The sequence below is a fragment of the Cydia fagiglandana genome, chromosome 12 (assembly GCF_963556715.1).
Source record: "Cydia fagiglandana chromosome 12, ilCydFagi1.1, whole genome shotgun sequence".
Lineage (NCBI taxonomy): Eukaryota > Metazoa > Arthropoda > Insecta > Lepidoptera > Tortricidae > Cydia > Cydia fagiglandana.
Genome location: NC_085943.1, coordinates 1,524,739 through 1,537,780, shown reverse-complemented (window position 1 = coordinate 1,537,780; position 13,042 = coordinate 1,524,739). Strand labels below are relative to the sequence as shown.

The 13,042-nt window shown below is 35.8% G+C and overlaps 1 protein-coding gene across 2 annotated transcripts in view; it reads left to right on the top strand.

The window, feature by feature from the left end:
• Positions 1–8,838: 8,838 nt before the first annotated feature.
• LOC134669408 (phosphatidylinositol 3-kinase catalytic subunit type 3) overlaps positions 8,839–13,042 on the top strand; it is a 46,745-nt gene continuing 42,541 nt past the window's right edge. For both annotated transcript variants that reach the window (XM_063526941.1, XM_063526940.1), the window contains exons 1-3: positions 8,839–8,998; positions 9,083–9,271; positions 11,477–11,633. In XM_063526941.1, the coding sequence (XP_063383011.1) occupies positions 8,928–8,998; positions 9,083–9,271; positions 11,477–11,633 (417 nt within the window). In that variant the 5' untranslated portion in view covers positions 8,839–8,927. The remainder of the gene's footprint in view (positions 8,999–9,082; positions 9,272–11,476; positions 11,634–13,042) is intronic.

Genomic DNA, 13,042 nt, shown 5'->3' with positions numbered 1-13,042 from the left:
CGGCAAAAGGTACCTTATGGCGACTGGCGCTTACGTCGCATAGCGCCGCAATAATTATATTGGAGCGGCGTTAATAATAGCGTAAGCACCAACCGCCATAAGGTACCTTTACCCGTGGGACGTCACAAATTATGTATTTATATTTACTCCTTAGTCTGAACTTTAATGTTTAAATATTGTGAGCAAAGTTTCGGACCAATTTTAAGTAAATACCAAGTACCTAGTTCTGTGTATCTTATTTGATTTTCGTTTTGACGTTTAAATGTGATGTGTCTGATAGAATGTGTAGAATAATAAAAAAACATAATCAGTGTTTTTCAACCTGTTTCGGGTTTGAGAAATATGTTCAATAATATGCCAAGAGGTACGAACCATGAAAAAAGTTGACAAACACTGACTTTCATAAACACTTTGGGCTTACCAAATGACATGCGAAAATAAGCTAAGCAACAAAAAAATTAAATTTCTACTTACTTACTAAGATTGCATATAAGTACTCGAGAAATTGTGGGTCGGGTACCGCCGTGACGGGGTGACCTATAGAGGTCCTGGGATATAACCGCGAAAATCGAAGTTTGCAAATTGCGGGTATCTTTCTCTGTCTCTCTAATTACGCCTTAATGGGAGTAGAAGAGAAAGACGGTGTTCGCGGTAGGCCTCCTGGAGAGCTTTGCCACTTTTTCTTTAGTATATGACCATCTATTTCAGTGTATGAAAAAGCTCCTGTTTTGTGTCATTTGAAAGCTCTGTGTTTATGTAAAAATATTATTAAGTTAGAAAAAAAAACACTTTGAAGCGCGCGGTTGTTTTTATGAGATAAACGCAGCGTTGAACTTGAACGCAAGCGTCAGCGGAATGTAGGAAATATGTGACGTCCCACGGGTAAAGGCAACCTTATGGCGGTTGGCGCTTACGCTATTTATTAACGCCGCTCCAATATGATTGCGGCGCTATGCGACATAAGCGCCGGCCGCCATAAAGTACCTTTTGCCGTGAAACGTCATGACCTCATGACTCCTCTACACGATGGGACAACGCCGGCCACTCCAAGGGACGCATTTATGCGTTAGAGGGAGCAAGTGATATCGCTATCTCATTCTACCGCATGGCTGCGTCCCTTGGAGTGGCCGACGTTGGCCCATCGTGTACAGGAGCCATAATATGCGAGTACGAGCGAGATGCATAGAAAGTAAGTTAGTAGTTAATAGAAGTGATAGTACAGTCATTATAGATTTTGATCCGTGAATAATTAGTTCTTGGATTTTTTTTTCGTAGGTCCCTCGGGGGGGTCACTGGGAGTGTAAATTCAAAAAGTAGGCTGAATCAGGCTCCTGCGTATATTCGAAAAATGGTTTTTTTTTCAAAAAAAACGGTTTTTCTTCAATAACTCGGCTATTTTTGATTTTACAGTAAAACCGTAAGGACAAAAATTGTAGGAAATTTGATTCTCTACAAGTTAGTCCAGTCATTATATCCAAAAAACCGACCCTTCCCGTGAATAATCAGTTCTTGGATTTTTTTTTGTACGTCCCACGGGGGAATCACTGGGAGTGTAAATTCAAAAAGTAGACTGAATCAGGGTCCTGTGTATATTCGAAAAACGGTTTTTCTTGAATAACTCGGTGTTTTTCGATTTTACAGTAAAACCGTGAGGACAAAAGTTTTAGAAAATTTGATTCTCTACAAGTTTGGTCCTCACAATTTTTCTTCTAGGATCGATAGTTTGGAAATAAAATTTGAAAAAAGCGACAAATTCAAAATATTTTCAACATCTCGTTTATTTTCAACTTTACGACATAAATGAAGAGGACTAAACTTGTAGAGAATTAAATTCTTAACAATTTTGGTTCCCACCTTCTTTCCCCCAAAATCGATATTTTAGAAATTAAACCTGAAAAATCAAAATATTATCATTATCACCTATGTTCCACGCTTTACAGCATAAATGAAGAGAAACAAAGTTGTAGAGAATCAAATTCTGAACAATTTTTGTCCTCACGGTTTTACTGTAAAATCAAAAATGGCCGAGTTATTCAAGAAAAACCGTTTATCGAATATACACAGGAGCCTGATTCAGTCTAATTTTTGAATTTACACTCCCAGTGACCCCCCCGAGAGACCTACGAAAAAAAATCCAAGAACTGATTATTCACGGGAAGGGTCGGTTTTTGGATATAATGACTGGACTAACTTGTAGAGAATCAAATTTCCTACAATTTTTATCCTTACTGTAACTGTAAAATCAAAAATGGCCGAGTTATTGAAGAAAAACCATTTTTTTGGAAAAAAACCATTTTTCGAATATACGCAGGAGCCTGATTCAGCCTACTTTTTGAATTTACACTCCAAGTGACCCCCCCGAGGGACCTACGAAAAAAAAATCCAAGAACTAATTATTCACGGGTAGGGTCGGTTTTTTGGATATAATGACTGTACTATGAGTGAATATGTCAATGTCAAAACTGGTGGTAGTGTACTGGTGTAAAATAAATGTGCGGCAAACACATTGCGTTTACCGCATAAAACCGCGCACTTGATAGTAAACATAGTTTACCTTAAAATAAAAACACAATATTTCTCAACTCCTTAGTTAGCAACACGAAATATACCTAGATAGACGGAAACTTATAAAAGTTGACCGTTATATTTTATTCATGAGTACGGGCCGCCTGGAGAGATGCCCGGAGGCCGATTCTGATTTTCCAATTTGTTATGGTTTTGCTGCAATGCACACAGCGTACAGCAACTATATCTACTTTTCGTGTTTAACTGTTAATCACTTAGATTGTAATTTCAGTTTTCGTTCTGTTTGAAATTTCTTTGTAAATTGTGTTTTTGCAGCAACCCATTTGGTTGCTGCAAAAAGAGAAGATACTATCAAAAATCGCCTAAATGTAAAATAAAACGAAATTTTCTCTCGAGGTCTCAAACTTGGATTATTCATCGGGCCAACATCATAAACAAGTCTGCAAAAAATCAGAACTACCGGATTGACGCAAACGCTAAACGCTCCGTCACACAGGCGCGTTTTACGGGGGCGCGTGAGCGGGGCGCGCCGCTTTTACATATAAAAACTTCGTATTATAATAGTCCTTGGCCTTGACATTTAGCACATTCCACTTCGACTGTACTATAAATAAATGTGACGTTCCACGGGAAAAGGTACCTTATGACGGTTGGCGCTTACGTCACGTAGCACCGCATTAGTATTGGAGCGTCGTTAATAATAGCGTAAGTGCCAAGTGTGCCAACCGCCATAAGGAACTCGTGGAACGTCACAAAGAAACGTATTTTCATCTTATTTTGTTACGAACCTCAGTCACCATGCGCCGCTACACCAATCAGCATAAGTCGCTAACGCTGATTGGTCCTCACGAAAGCAATCAGAACTCGTCTTATAAGGCATCTCGCTCGCGCTTAGTGGTGCGCGTGAGATGCATGTCGACATGACTCAATGTATCAAAATAAAATCATAACCGTATCAAATTGTTAAAACAGATTTCGCCTCAGGTACATCGACTATGAAATTCATTCGTGCCTCGTACTTATCTGAATTCTTGAGGCAACGGAAAAATGTAGTGTTCTTTTTATTTGGACCGATCAATATATTATGCATTACACTTTGGCTGTCTCCTGCGTTACCTTTCGACTTCATATTTTACTATTAAGTACCATAATATTTTTATTTCTTTATTCATCATTTCTCTTAGGCTAGGGTTTTTATAATATGAATATAAAAGTAAAACATAAAAACACTTACAAAACAATAAAAAATACATATAAACACATTATAAAAAACCTAACCTAGGGTGCCGCCAGCAGCGGGGCAAGGCCCAAGCTACCGGTGGTCAGGGCTGCAGAGAGAGGAACCGACGTACTATCCGCGCCGTGTCCAAGATCACCGCCTTCTGCATCTGTCCCTTGATCCAACCACCTAGCGAGAGTCTCTCGAGATGTTGGAGATATTTGGATATTTTTATTTATTGTTATTTATTTCAATGTTACTGACAATAATTACTATTAATGAAAGACAACGAAATCTGTCTTATAGCTTCTTTAGTTTTGTCTCCTGTGTTACCGAGCAAAGTGTCTGAACCAATCATTTCATGGATCGATACGTCCGAAAAATGCTACATTGATATTATTTTGGATGTTTTAATAAAGAAACTATGAAAATAATAAAATGTAGCAACTTAATATATTGATATAGAATGAACGGGTAAAAATATACACATAGCAATATAGGTATATCATGAATAAATTATAACGGTACAAAATAAAAGAATTTTAGTTAATAGATAAATATTAAATAATTCTCACTTCTAAATCCTTCACTAAGTAGTTAGATACCTCAATTGTAGCTTTAAATCTACATCATATCATCCGCTATATACTAACTAATTTAAACAAATTGTTTACCTACTTCAGACCTTTTCAGTCAAAAGTCACTTATGCATAGATAGATACAATGCACGCTAGCATATTGAAATGTTGTGTATAAAATCCGCTGCTCTTATATTTAACTCCTTACAATAAATGTTTTGCGAGGTTCATCTTAATGCAAAACAAAACTCCTTTTTTATTTCGATAAAAATTTCTATTTTTTTTTATAGCCTAAGCCCTCTCGCGCTTAGAGAGGAGGCCTGTGTCCAGCAGTGGGACGTATATAGGCTGAAGTTATTATTGTTATTAAAGATTTCTCTGCTTTTTGTATACAACTTTGACAATAATAATGAATCATAACACTTCACTTCAATGTCCTATTGCTGATATTTCTATTATTATGTTTAAATTGCATAACTTGAAAGGTTACATGTGGATTAGAGGGCTGTAATATAATTGCTAGGTTTGGAAAAAATCATGATTTAGCATATTATTTGTATATGGAGGCATTCACCGATGATTCATTGATACTGTGTATATATATATTTCATTCTCTACTAGAAAACAGCAATCAAATCTACCCTCAAAATTATGGTCACTGACGGAAGAAAATATGTGGCGTTCTATGCCTGAAGGGTCCTCATGTTCCATGTGCATAAGAACCCTTCTCTGATGGAAAGCCACGTATGAAGATGATTTCTCAACCAACGTCGATAGACTTTAGGTATTTTCTAATTAATCAATTGTGGTTTAAATTAGAAAACCTAGACTACATAATAATTATATGGCTGTTCAAAACCTGAATGTCTAGTCTAGATATATCGTCCCAGTAGCTCTGTAATGTAACTATCTAAAGTAGATAGAGGTATCAGGGTGAATCAACTTTTTAGTGTCACTCGTTGCCAAGGTTACTTTTCCTGTACTACTCTTAAAACCCTGATATAAAATCAGTATTTAAATTTACCAATCATTTTAAATACAAGCAACAATAGGCTATCTACTAAGTATGTTAGTAGAAAATCGTTACAGAACATTTTTTCTAACTGTACCATTGTTGTCTCTTGGACAACGGGAAAAAAACACAACACAAAAAAGTTGATCCACGCATAGATTATAAACGAGGTGATTGAGGGAACACCATATATAATTTGAATTGGACCATAAGTGTGATGAATTAGAGCAGGGGTCTCCATTACACACGCAAGCTGATTCTAATCGCGCACGAGAAAAGTCAGCCACTTGTTTTTCTTGAGAGTTATTTAAAATAACGTTAGTTTGCTTATTTGTGATTCAATTCTTGATGAGATGAGAAGAGGAACGAAAGGTTTTCAGTCTTAGTTCGAAGACTATGAAACTGCCATCAGCTAAAACAGAGTATTAGACTCTAAGCAAAAGAATATGGGTGACTCTGAGTATTGAATCTGTTTAAGTTGGTACTGTGTAAATACTTTAGTATCGTATTGCCCAAGAGCTTTAGACGTGGAGACCCCTGTAGTAGATGCGCTAGACATAGTTAGGCGCTTCTACATCCTTCATTCTTTGTCAAAGGGTTTAAATTCTTCTTCTTGCTGAAAAGGGCGAGTCAACTTTTTACTTCAACTTGAAATTATTCTTGATTCAACTTTTAGACCGACACTTTTCACGTCTCTGGCGTTACTAAAAATGTCTCTGGAGTTACCAAAATTTCTTTACAAACCTTACCTTTAAAAATATGATTTTCAAGAGCAAATTGTAATTCTAACACAAAATTTGTAATTGTTACATTTTTTTAACTGTATACTTATTGTCTCCTGTGTTATCTAATATAATAACTGCTTTTTAAGTCTTACCCAATTGTAACTTTTTTTAGTCTAGTATTCGGGTGATCCTAAAAGTTTAGAATTTTAAATAATTCCAAAAACTCAACAATATGGAATAATGTATTATTTTCGGAATAAGCCAACATTTTCCTATCAAGAGAATCAAGCCTATAGCCTCGACGTTATAGTTTCCCCCTTGCACTTCCAATGATAATACACAATAAGGTATGTGATATTTTGCCGGTTGTATACTTTGCATATTGTATTGATAAGAAAAAAACAGCTTTAAAGTTTGTTGTAAATAGGGTTAAGGTGCAATTTTAAATTTAATTGAATATTCAAGGTCCAAATTGTGGCAAAATGTTGCTCATTTTGATGGTTATTTGAGCTTTATGTAAAAGTTATTTTCTTAAATGATTAACTTCTTTACTAAGTGTATTTAGATAGTAACACTTTATTAAATTACCTCATGATAATAATGATTATTGCCGGCCAGAATGGAGTCATTAGAGGTCTATGCTCCATGTGGGTGGAAGTGAAATATGCATAAGACGTGAGTTGGTACAGTGGCTGTTATCACTGTTATCAGCCATTGGCTAGAAAGCGGTGCACACCTTTCGACACCCCAGAAGATAAGTAACAGATAATGCTTGGCAAAGTATGTTAAAGTGTTGCCATCTAAATATATATATATTTTTTATTAAGGTTAAATAAATGAGTTGCTTCAAGCCAAAAAGGACCAATTTATGTCAACTAAAAACAAGTTTGTTTTGAATAATTTTATAGAATTGTTTGCTAATCTAATATTATGAAATGCCTGTTGTGTTTGAGTTGAAGGCATTGAAAATGTATTTAATAGATACATTGTAAGTAATCCAAATGTAAATATTCTATGAAAATAAATTATCTTTTAACTAGCTTAAAATAAATCTTAATAAAATATATCATTGTTTTATTTGTTTCACCTTGAATGGATGAACTTTAACACTTTGACTACCGAGAACCCGCCTGGTAGGCACTCATAATGTTTGCTCAGATGCCAGACAACGGGTTCTTTTGTACGCAGATATAGACGACCGGTTTCTGGGGTAGTGCGCCGTTTATTGGCCGGTTGCGAAAGTGTTAAATTGTGAGATTAATAAATTAAGAGAAAAATATATACCGGGTGTGGCCTGTAATATGAGCAAAAAATTAAACTGTAGGCTGTACTCCTCGTACTGACCAACATTTGTTCGGCGACTTTTAAAAATAACTTGTGGTTTGATTTTTAATACACTTTAAAGTTTATTCTAAAATGCAATGTATTGCGAATTTTGTTATGTTTAAGGCGTGACCAGCAACGTCAATCACAATGATATGGCGTGGCGATGACGTCCATTGAAGATAATATTTATTTTGTATGAAAAATAGGGAGTCTTAATACTTCATAATTTTTAAAAGTTGTTGAACAAAAGTGTCACCGTTTGAGGAGTACAATCTATGTTTTAATTATTTGCTCGTGTTACAGGCCACACCCGGTATATTTCTTATCATTTCTAATTTTTGTTGACTTTACATTTTTTTTTTTTTTATTATGAATGGGCTTACTCATGGCCACAGACAGATAATTCTACAAAAATAATATAGCAACTAATTACTGCTTATCAGTGAAAACATTACGGAAACCTGATTATCCTCGAGATACAGCCCGGTGACAGACAGATGGACAATGGAGTCTTAGTTATAAGGTCCCGTTTTTACCCTTACCCAACCCTAAAAGAGCTTTGGCATAACTTACCCAACATGAGTTGCAGGAGAAGACCACAGTCATATTAAAAGTCTGTAGTCAACTTCATTAAATATTAAATATATAATATAAAATTTACAAATTATCCTTACATGTATCTTAGTCTATGGAATGTATGGCATCACCAACTGAGGCCCTTGCTTGCCAAGTCCTTTTTAGCCTCCGCAATCTCTTCTTGCAACTCTTTCGCCGCTTCTTCGCAATTATTGAACGTAAAAACTCGATACAAGATGACCGTTACCGCGTATAAGCCGAACAGAATCACAAAGATTATAGGCGATATCAATATTAGATTCATATTGGCTTCTATCACTGGGTGCTTTACGTAACCACCGACGAGGGAATACCAGACTGCTAGCACTGCTGAGAGCACCGATATCCATTCTAGTAGTTTCGTCATGATCCTGAAAAGAAAAGTTATTTTGTACAGAATAAACAACACAATCTGACGATAGCAGCTGTTTTCACTGACTATAATAACCCAAAAACAATTAGTAAAGGTGAAACATAATGAAAATAGTATAATTACTTTCTTGAATGATATTTATCACTTTATTTAACTGGAAGAAGTGGAAGATTGCAAGCAAAACATAACCTTTTCTTTTATACTTTTGACATTTGTCAAATGTCGCTGACGTTTCAGATCAATCGAGTTGTTAGTAAACACGTTATAATGCTATTTCAAGACCTTTATTTCACTGTCTTAAACAGTTACCAAACAAAAGCTATTTGAGCTCTAAAGTTCACAGCGCTAATAAGTTAGTCGCAAAACCTTGACAGCGGTTTTTATAGTAGCATAGATAGCTTATCTGTACCATTTAGAAATGTCAGTGTCAAAACAAGCTGCAGCTGTCAGCTGTCATTAATTTTATTTAGATTGCATTTCATTCTAAATACGAAGAAGTTGTAACACTTCGCTTTAAATTGTATAAAAATCTTCGTAACATTATATTTTCACTATGAACGACATAGATGATAAGTTTTACTACGTGTACAGTTCATCATTAGATCACAAATTGGAGATAAAAATGTGTGTTATCAACTTTCCCTTAAACACAACATACCTTTGTTTTTTTGTCAAGCTACAGAAACTATTCATACCTTTCTGTTTTAGAGGAACTTTAGAGGGTAAACGTGCGAAGCCAGAGTATGATAAGTTGCTCTCGGATCCCATGTTGAAGTTTTCTGGCTTGTATCAAGAAGGGTGCTCCGATCTGTACGTGAGTTGCCAAGTGTTGAGCGATGGTGTTCCCTTGGCGCTGCCAGTCACTACGTCGTACAAGGCCTTCACTAATCGATGGAAGTACGTTGATTTTTTACACAAGTATCTTTAACCTCGTGCCGCCCAATGTACATTAGGATGTACAATCAGTTTCGATGGAATGTCAACCTTAATGAAAAACAAATTAGGCAGCATTTCATTTGTCTTGTAAAATTTTCGAACAAATGAAATTCAACCCAATTAAATATACAATAAGATTCTAATTTCCTTGGCTATAATTTTGTATGGTGGGCGGCACGAGGTTAATATTGTCTTCAGTTACTGCGATAGTTACTCAATGAAATAAAACTATTAAATCTTTTTAAACTGTAAAGGGTTCGAAACGTCGGGATGTAGTATAAATTCAATATGTGATATAATCCGTTTTAATAATTTTATTTCACAAGTACCTATGTATGGGCATGTTTACATTTTGTATTGTTTTAAATAGGTAGATTCAGATGTGATAGACATTCAGTCTGATTGTCCCCTATCTTTTAATTTCCTATCAAATTTCAAAAGAGGGGTTTTCAAAGAGGTATCGTCTTGGGTCGTCCCATTCGTTTTTCGTCAAGTTCTTAAATTAGTCCTATTCTGCTTTCGTCACTCATTCTACATTGAAAGCCACCGACGATTGGAACGAATATAGAATGAGTGACGAAAGCAGAATAGGACTTATTTAAGAACTTGATGAAAAACGAATGGGACGACCCAAGACGATACCTTCAAAGATTAACATGTATATTAGTTTGTCTGTGTCATCATCTCTCCCAAATGAATGACCTTATTTAAGTGTGGATTTTTGATAAAAAAACCTTGGTGATGTGTATGAGTATAAATGTACAGTCAAGGAATTTAAATTCCGACCCATTTCGTACTTTGTCACAGTGACAATCAATATGAAAGCCGCTAGAGACCTCATACGGTTGTCACTGTGACAAAGTACGAAATGGGTCGGAATTTAAATTCCTTGACTGTACAAGTAATAGCCACAGATCATGCTACTGTATTATTGCCCATGACAATTGTATCCTTTGTCCTAGGATATCAATATCATTTGAAACTTGAGACACATACACATTAGTTTTGAACCGTAACCAAACTTGGCCGGTCTTTTATTTCATCTATAACTAAAAGTTAAACATAACACCTGAGCCTAGGTGGTAGTGAGGTAGTGACCATGCCTACGAAGTAGGAGGTCCCAGGTTCACATCCTGTTAAGGGGTCATCCATTAATTACGTCACACGTTTAGGGGGAGGGAGGGGGTCAAGAAAATGTGACATATTGTGACATGAGGGAGAGGGGAGACACAAACATTGTGACGTCACTTTAACTTCATCAGTAACCGAAAATTTATTTAAATTATTTAGTTCGCTATACATTTAAATGACAAGTTTTTAAAACGAAAATAGTTTTTAATCGTTTAATTTTCTTTCCTAAGCAGTTTTGGGTTATAAAATTACTAATATTTATATCGTCAAAAATATTTTGATAAAATATTAATAATACTTAGGTACTTACTTAATTCGATTTGGCGATTTCGTAGAAAAAATGTGACGTCACACTAGGGGAGGAGGGGTTTGCCAAATGTGACCAAGTGTGACAAGGGGGGGAGGGGTCAAAAAACCTAGAAATTGGTGTGACGTAATTAATGGATGACCCCCTAAGGGCTTTATTTGTCTGTCCATCACAGATATTTGTTATACTCCATATGTGATACTCCAGCCCTGTAGGAGTGTGTACTGTTTCTTCCGAAAATCGTTTTTTCCGGATTTATATTTTTGCCATTCGCAATTTTTCCCATTTTAATTTTTCTCGATAGCTTCCTTTTCCGATATCATATTTAACCATTCGCATATTTTCCCATTATTTTAATTTTCCAATAGCTTAATTTTCTAATAGGTTTTTTAACCATTCGCATATCGCATATAAGCTATCGAGAAAAAATAAAATGGTAAAAATTGCGAATGGGAAAAATATAAATCCGGAAAAAACGATTTTCGGAAGAAACAGTACACACTCGCTTGTAGTTACTACAGGGCCTGGGGCTTAAGGCAGCCAACACTGCAAATCCGCCACTGATGTATCTATGTTATAATTATATTGTCATCTAGTACTCACAACACAAGCCTAGCCTAGCCTTATTGAGCTTACTGTATTCTCTACTGCTTACTGTATTCTATTTGTGTAATAAAATTATGAGAGAATAATTAATATTTATTGATTGATACTTCTCTATTTTACAGTTGGAATGAATGGGTGACTCTGCCTGTATACTACAGTGACCTTCCCCGAAACGCCATGCTGGCCATGACCATATATGACTGCGCGGGCCCTGGCAAGCTCATGGTTGTGGGCGGGACAACCATATCCTTCTTTGGAAAACATGGCATGTTGAGACAGGTAGGTTTCACAATAAGGCAGCAGGTATTTTTGTCTATGGTACTAGCAGACATGGATGCAGAATTCGAATCCATTTACTCTTATAAAAGTATGAAATTTCAGAAGTTAGCAATCTTAAGAAAGGGTTAATCTTATTCGGTACAGGTGCCTTATATTACATGATTTGTTGTTGACGCAAAAACGACTCAATTTAACATACAGGGAGATTTTTATAACCTTAGACATTGAGATAACTAATTTGCTGAGTTCCCAGAGGATGTGTGAACAAGTATCAAGTAAATATTTAGTTAATTATGTGAACAATTCTGTACCTTATTGAAATGAGACAAGGTCTATTTCATGCTTAGTGTCTTTCTACTATTACTAGAGACGATGTTTCTGTCGAGGATCAGACAGAAGCTAAAGTATGGCACCTGGATAAAGTGTAGCTCACCGCTGGGCGAGTAACTATAAATATCGCCGTGCCTCTTTTATTTACACGGGAGTGCTTATCTTTTGTTCGTGTTTATAGCCGATAGCTCATAGCTCACTAGCTCGCGGTGGGACCAGTGCCTAATAGCAATCATTCAATTTGATAAGCTTAATTGCCTACATCAATTATCAGGCAATTTATTAACTCTCTCAATTCCCGAGCCAGTGATCAGTGCACCTTCGATAAACTCTTTTAAAAACAAACTCGATGAACATTTTCGTAGACTACAAAACACAAGTGGACATTGATGTGCACGTATCAGCTTTAAGCTGCCTGTGCATTTACATATAATAATAATAATAATAATTCCACCCCCCTTTACACTCTCTTTAGGGATGATTTCCGTCATGAAAACTATCCTATGTCCTTCCCCAGGACTCAAGCTATCTCTATGCCAAGTTTAAACTAAATCCGTTCCGTGGTTTAAGTGTGAAGAGGTAACAGACCAAAAAAAGGGGTAAGGGGGGGGGGGGGGGGGAAAGGGGGAGGCCTATGTTCAGCAGTGGACGTCTTATGGCTGAGATGATGATGATGATGATGACTACTATGGATAAGTACATTAAGTAATTACATTCTAAAGTGCTCTCAACCTGATAAAGCTACTAGAATCATTAATACTGCATTATTGCGAAGTCATTTAATCTTTACTGTTATGGTAATTGACATAATGGATAATGTTATTATCTCAATATGAATATTGACCTTTGTACTATTTATTAGTTTCATATTATTTGTTTTTCATTTGTACAAGTTTGTTGTTGTCACTTTGTGACTAATTTATTCTCTAACGTAGTTTTTTAGTAGGCACATTCAATTGATCCCATCTATACCTCGTTTTTTTTAGCATTAGAAATAAGGTAAACAATCATGATGTGTCTTTTAATTGAAAAACACATTTTAAAAATAAGTTACGGCAAATATGTAACAATTATGAATC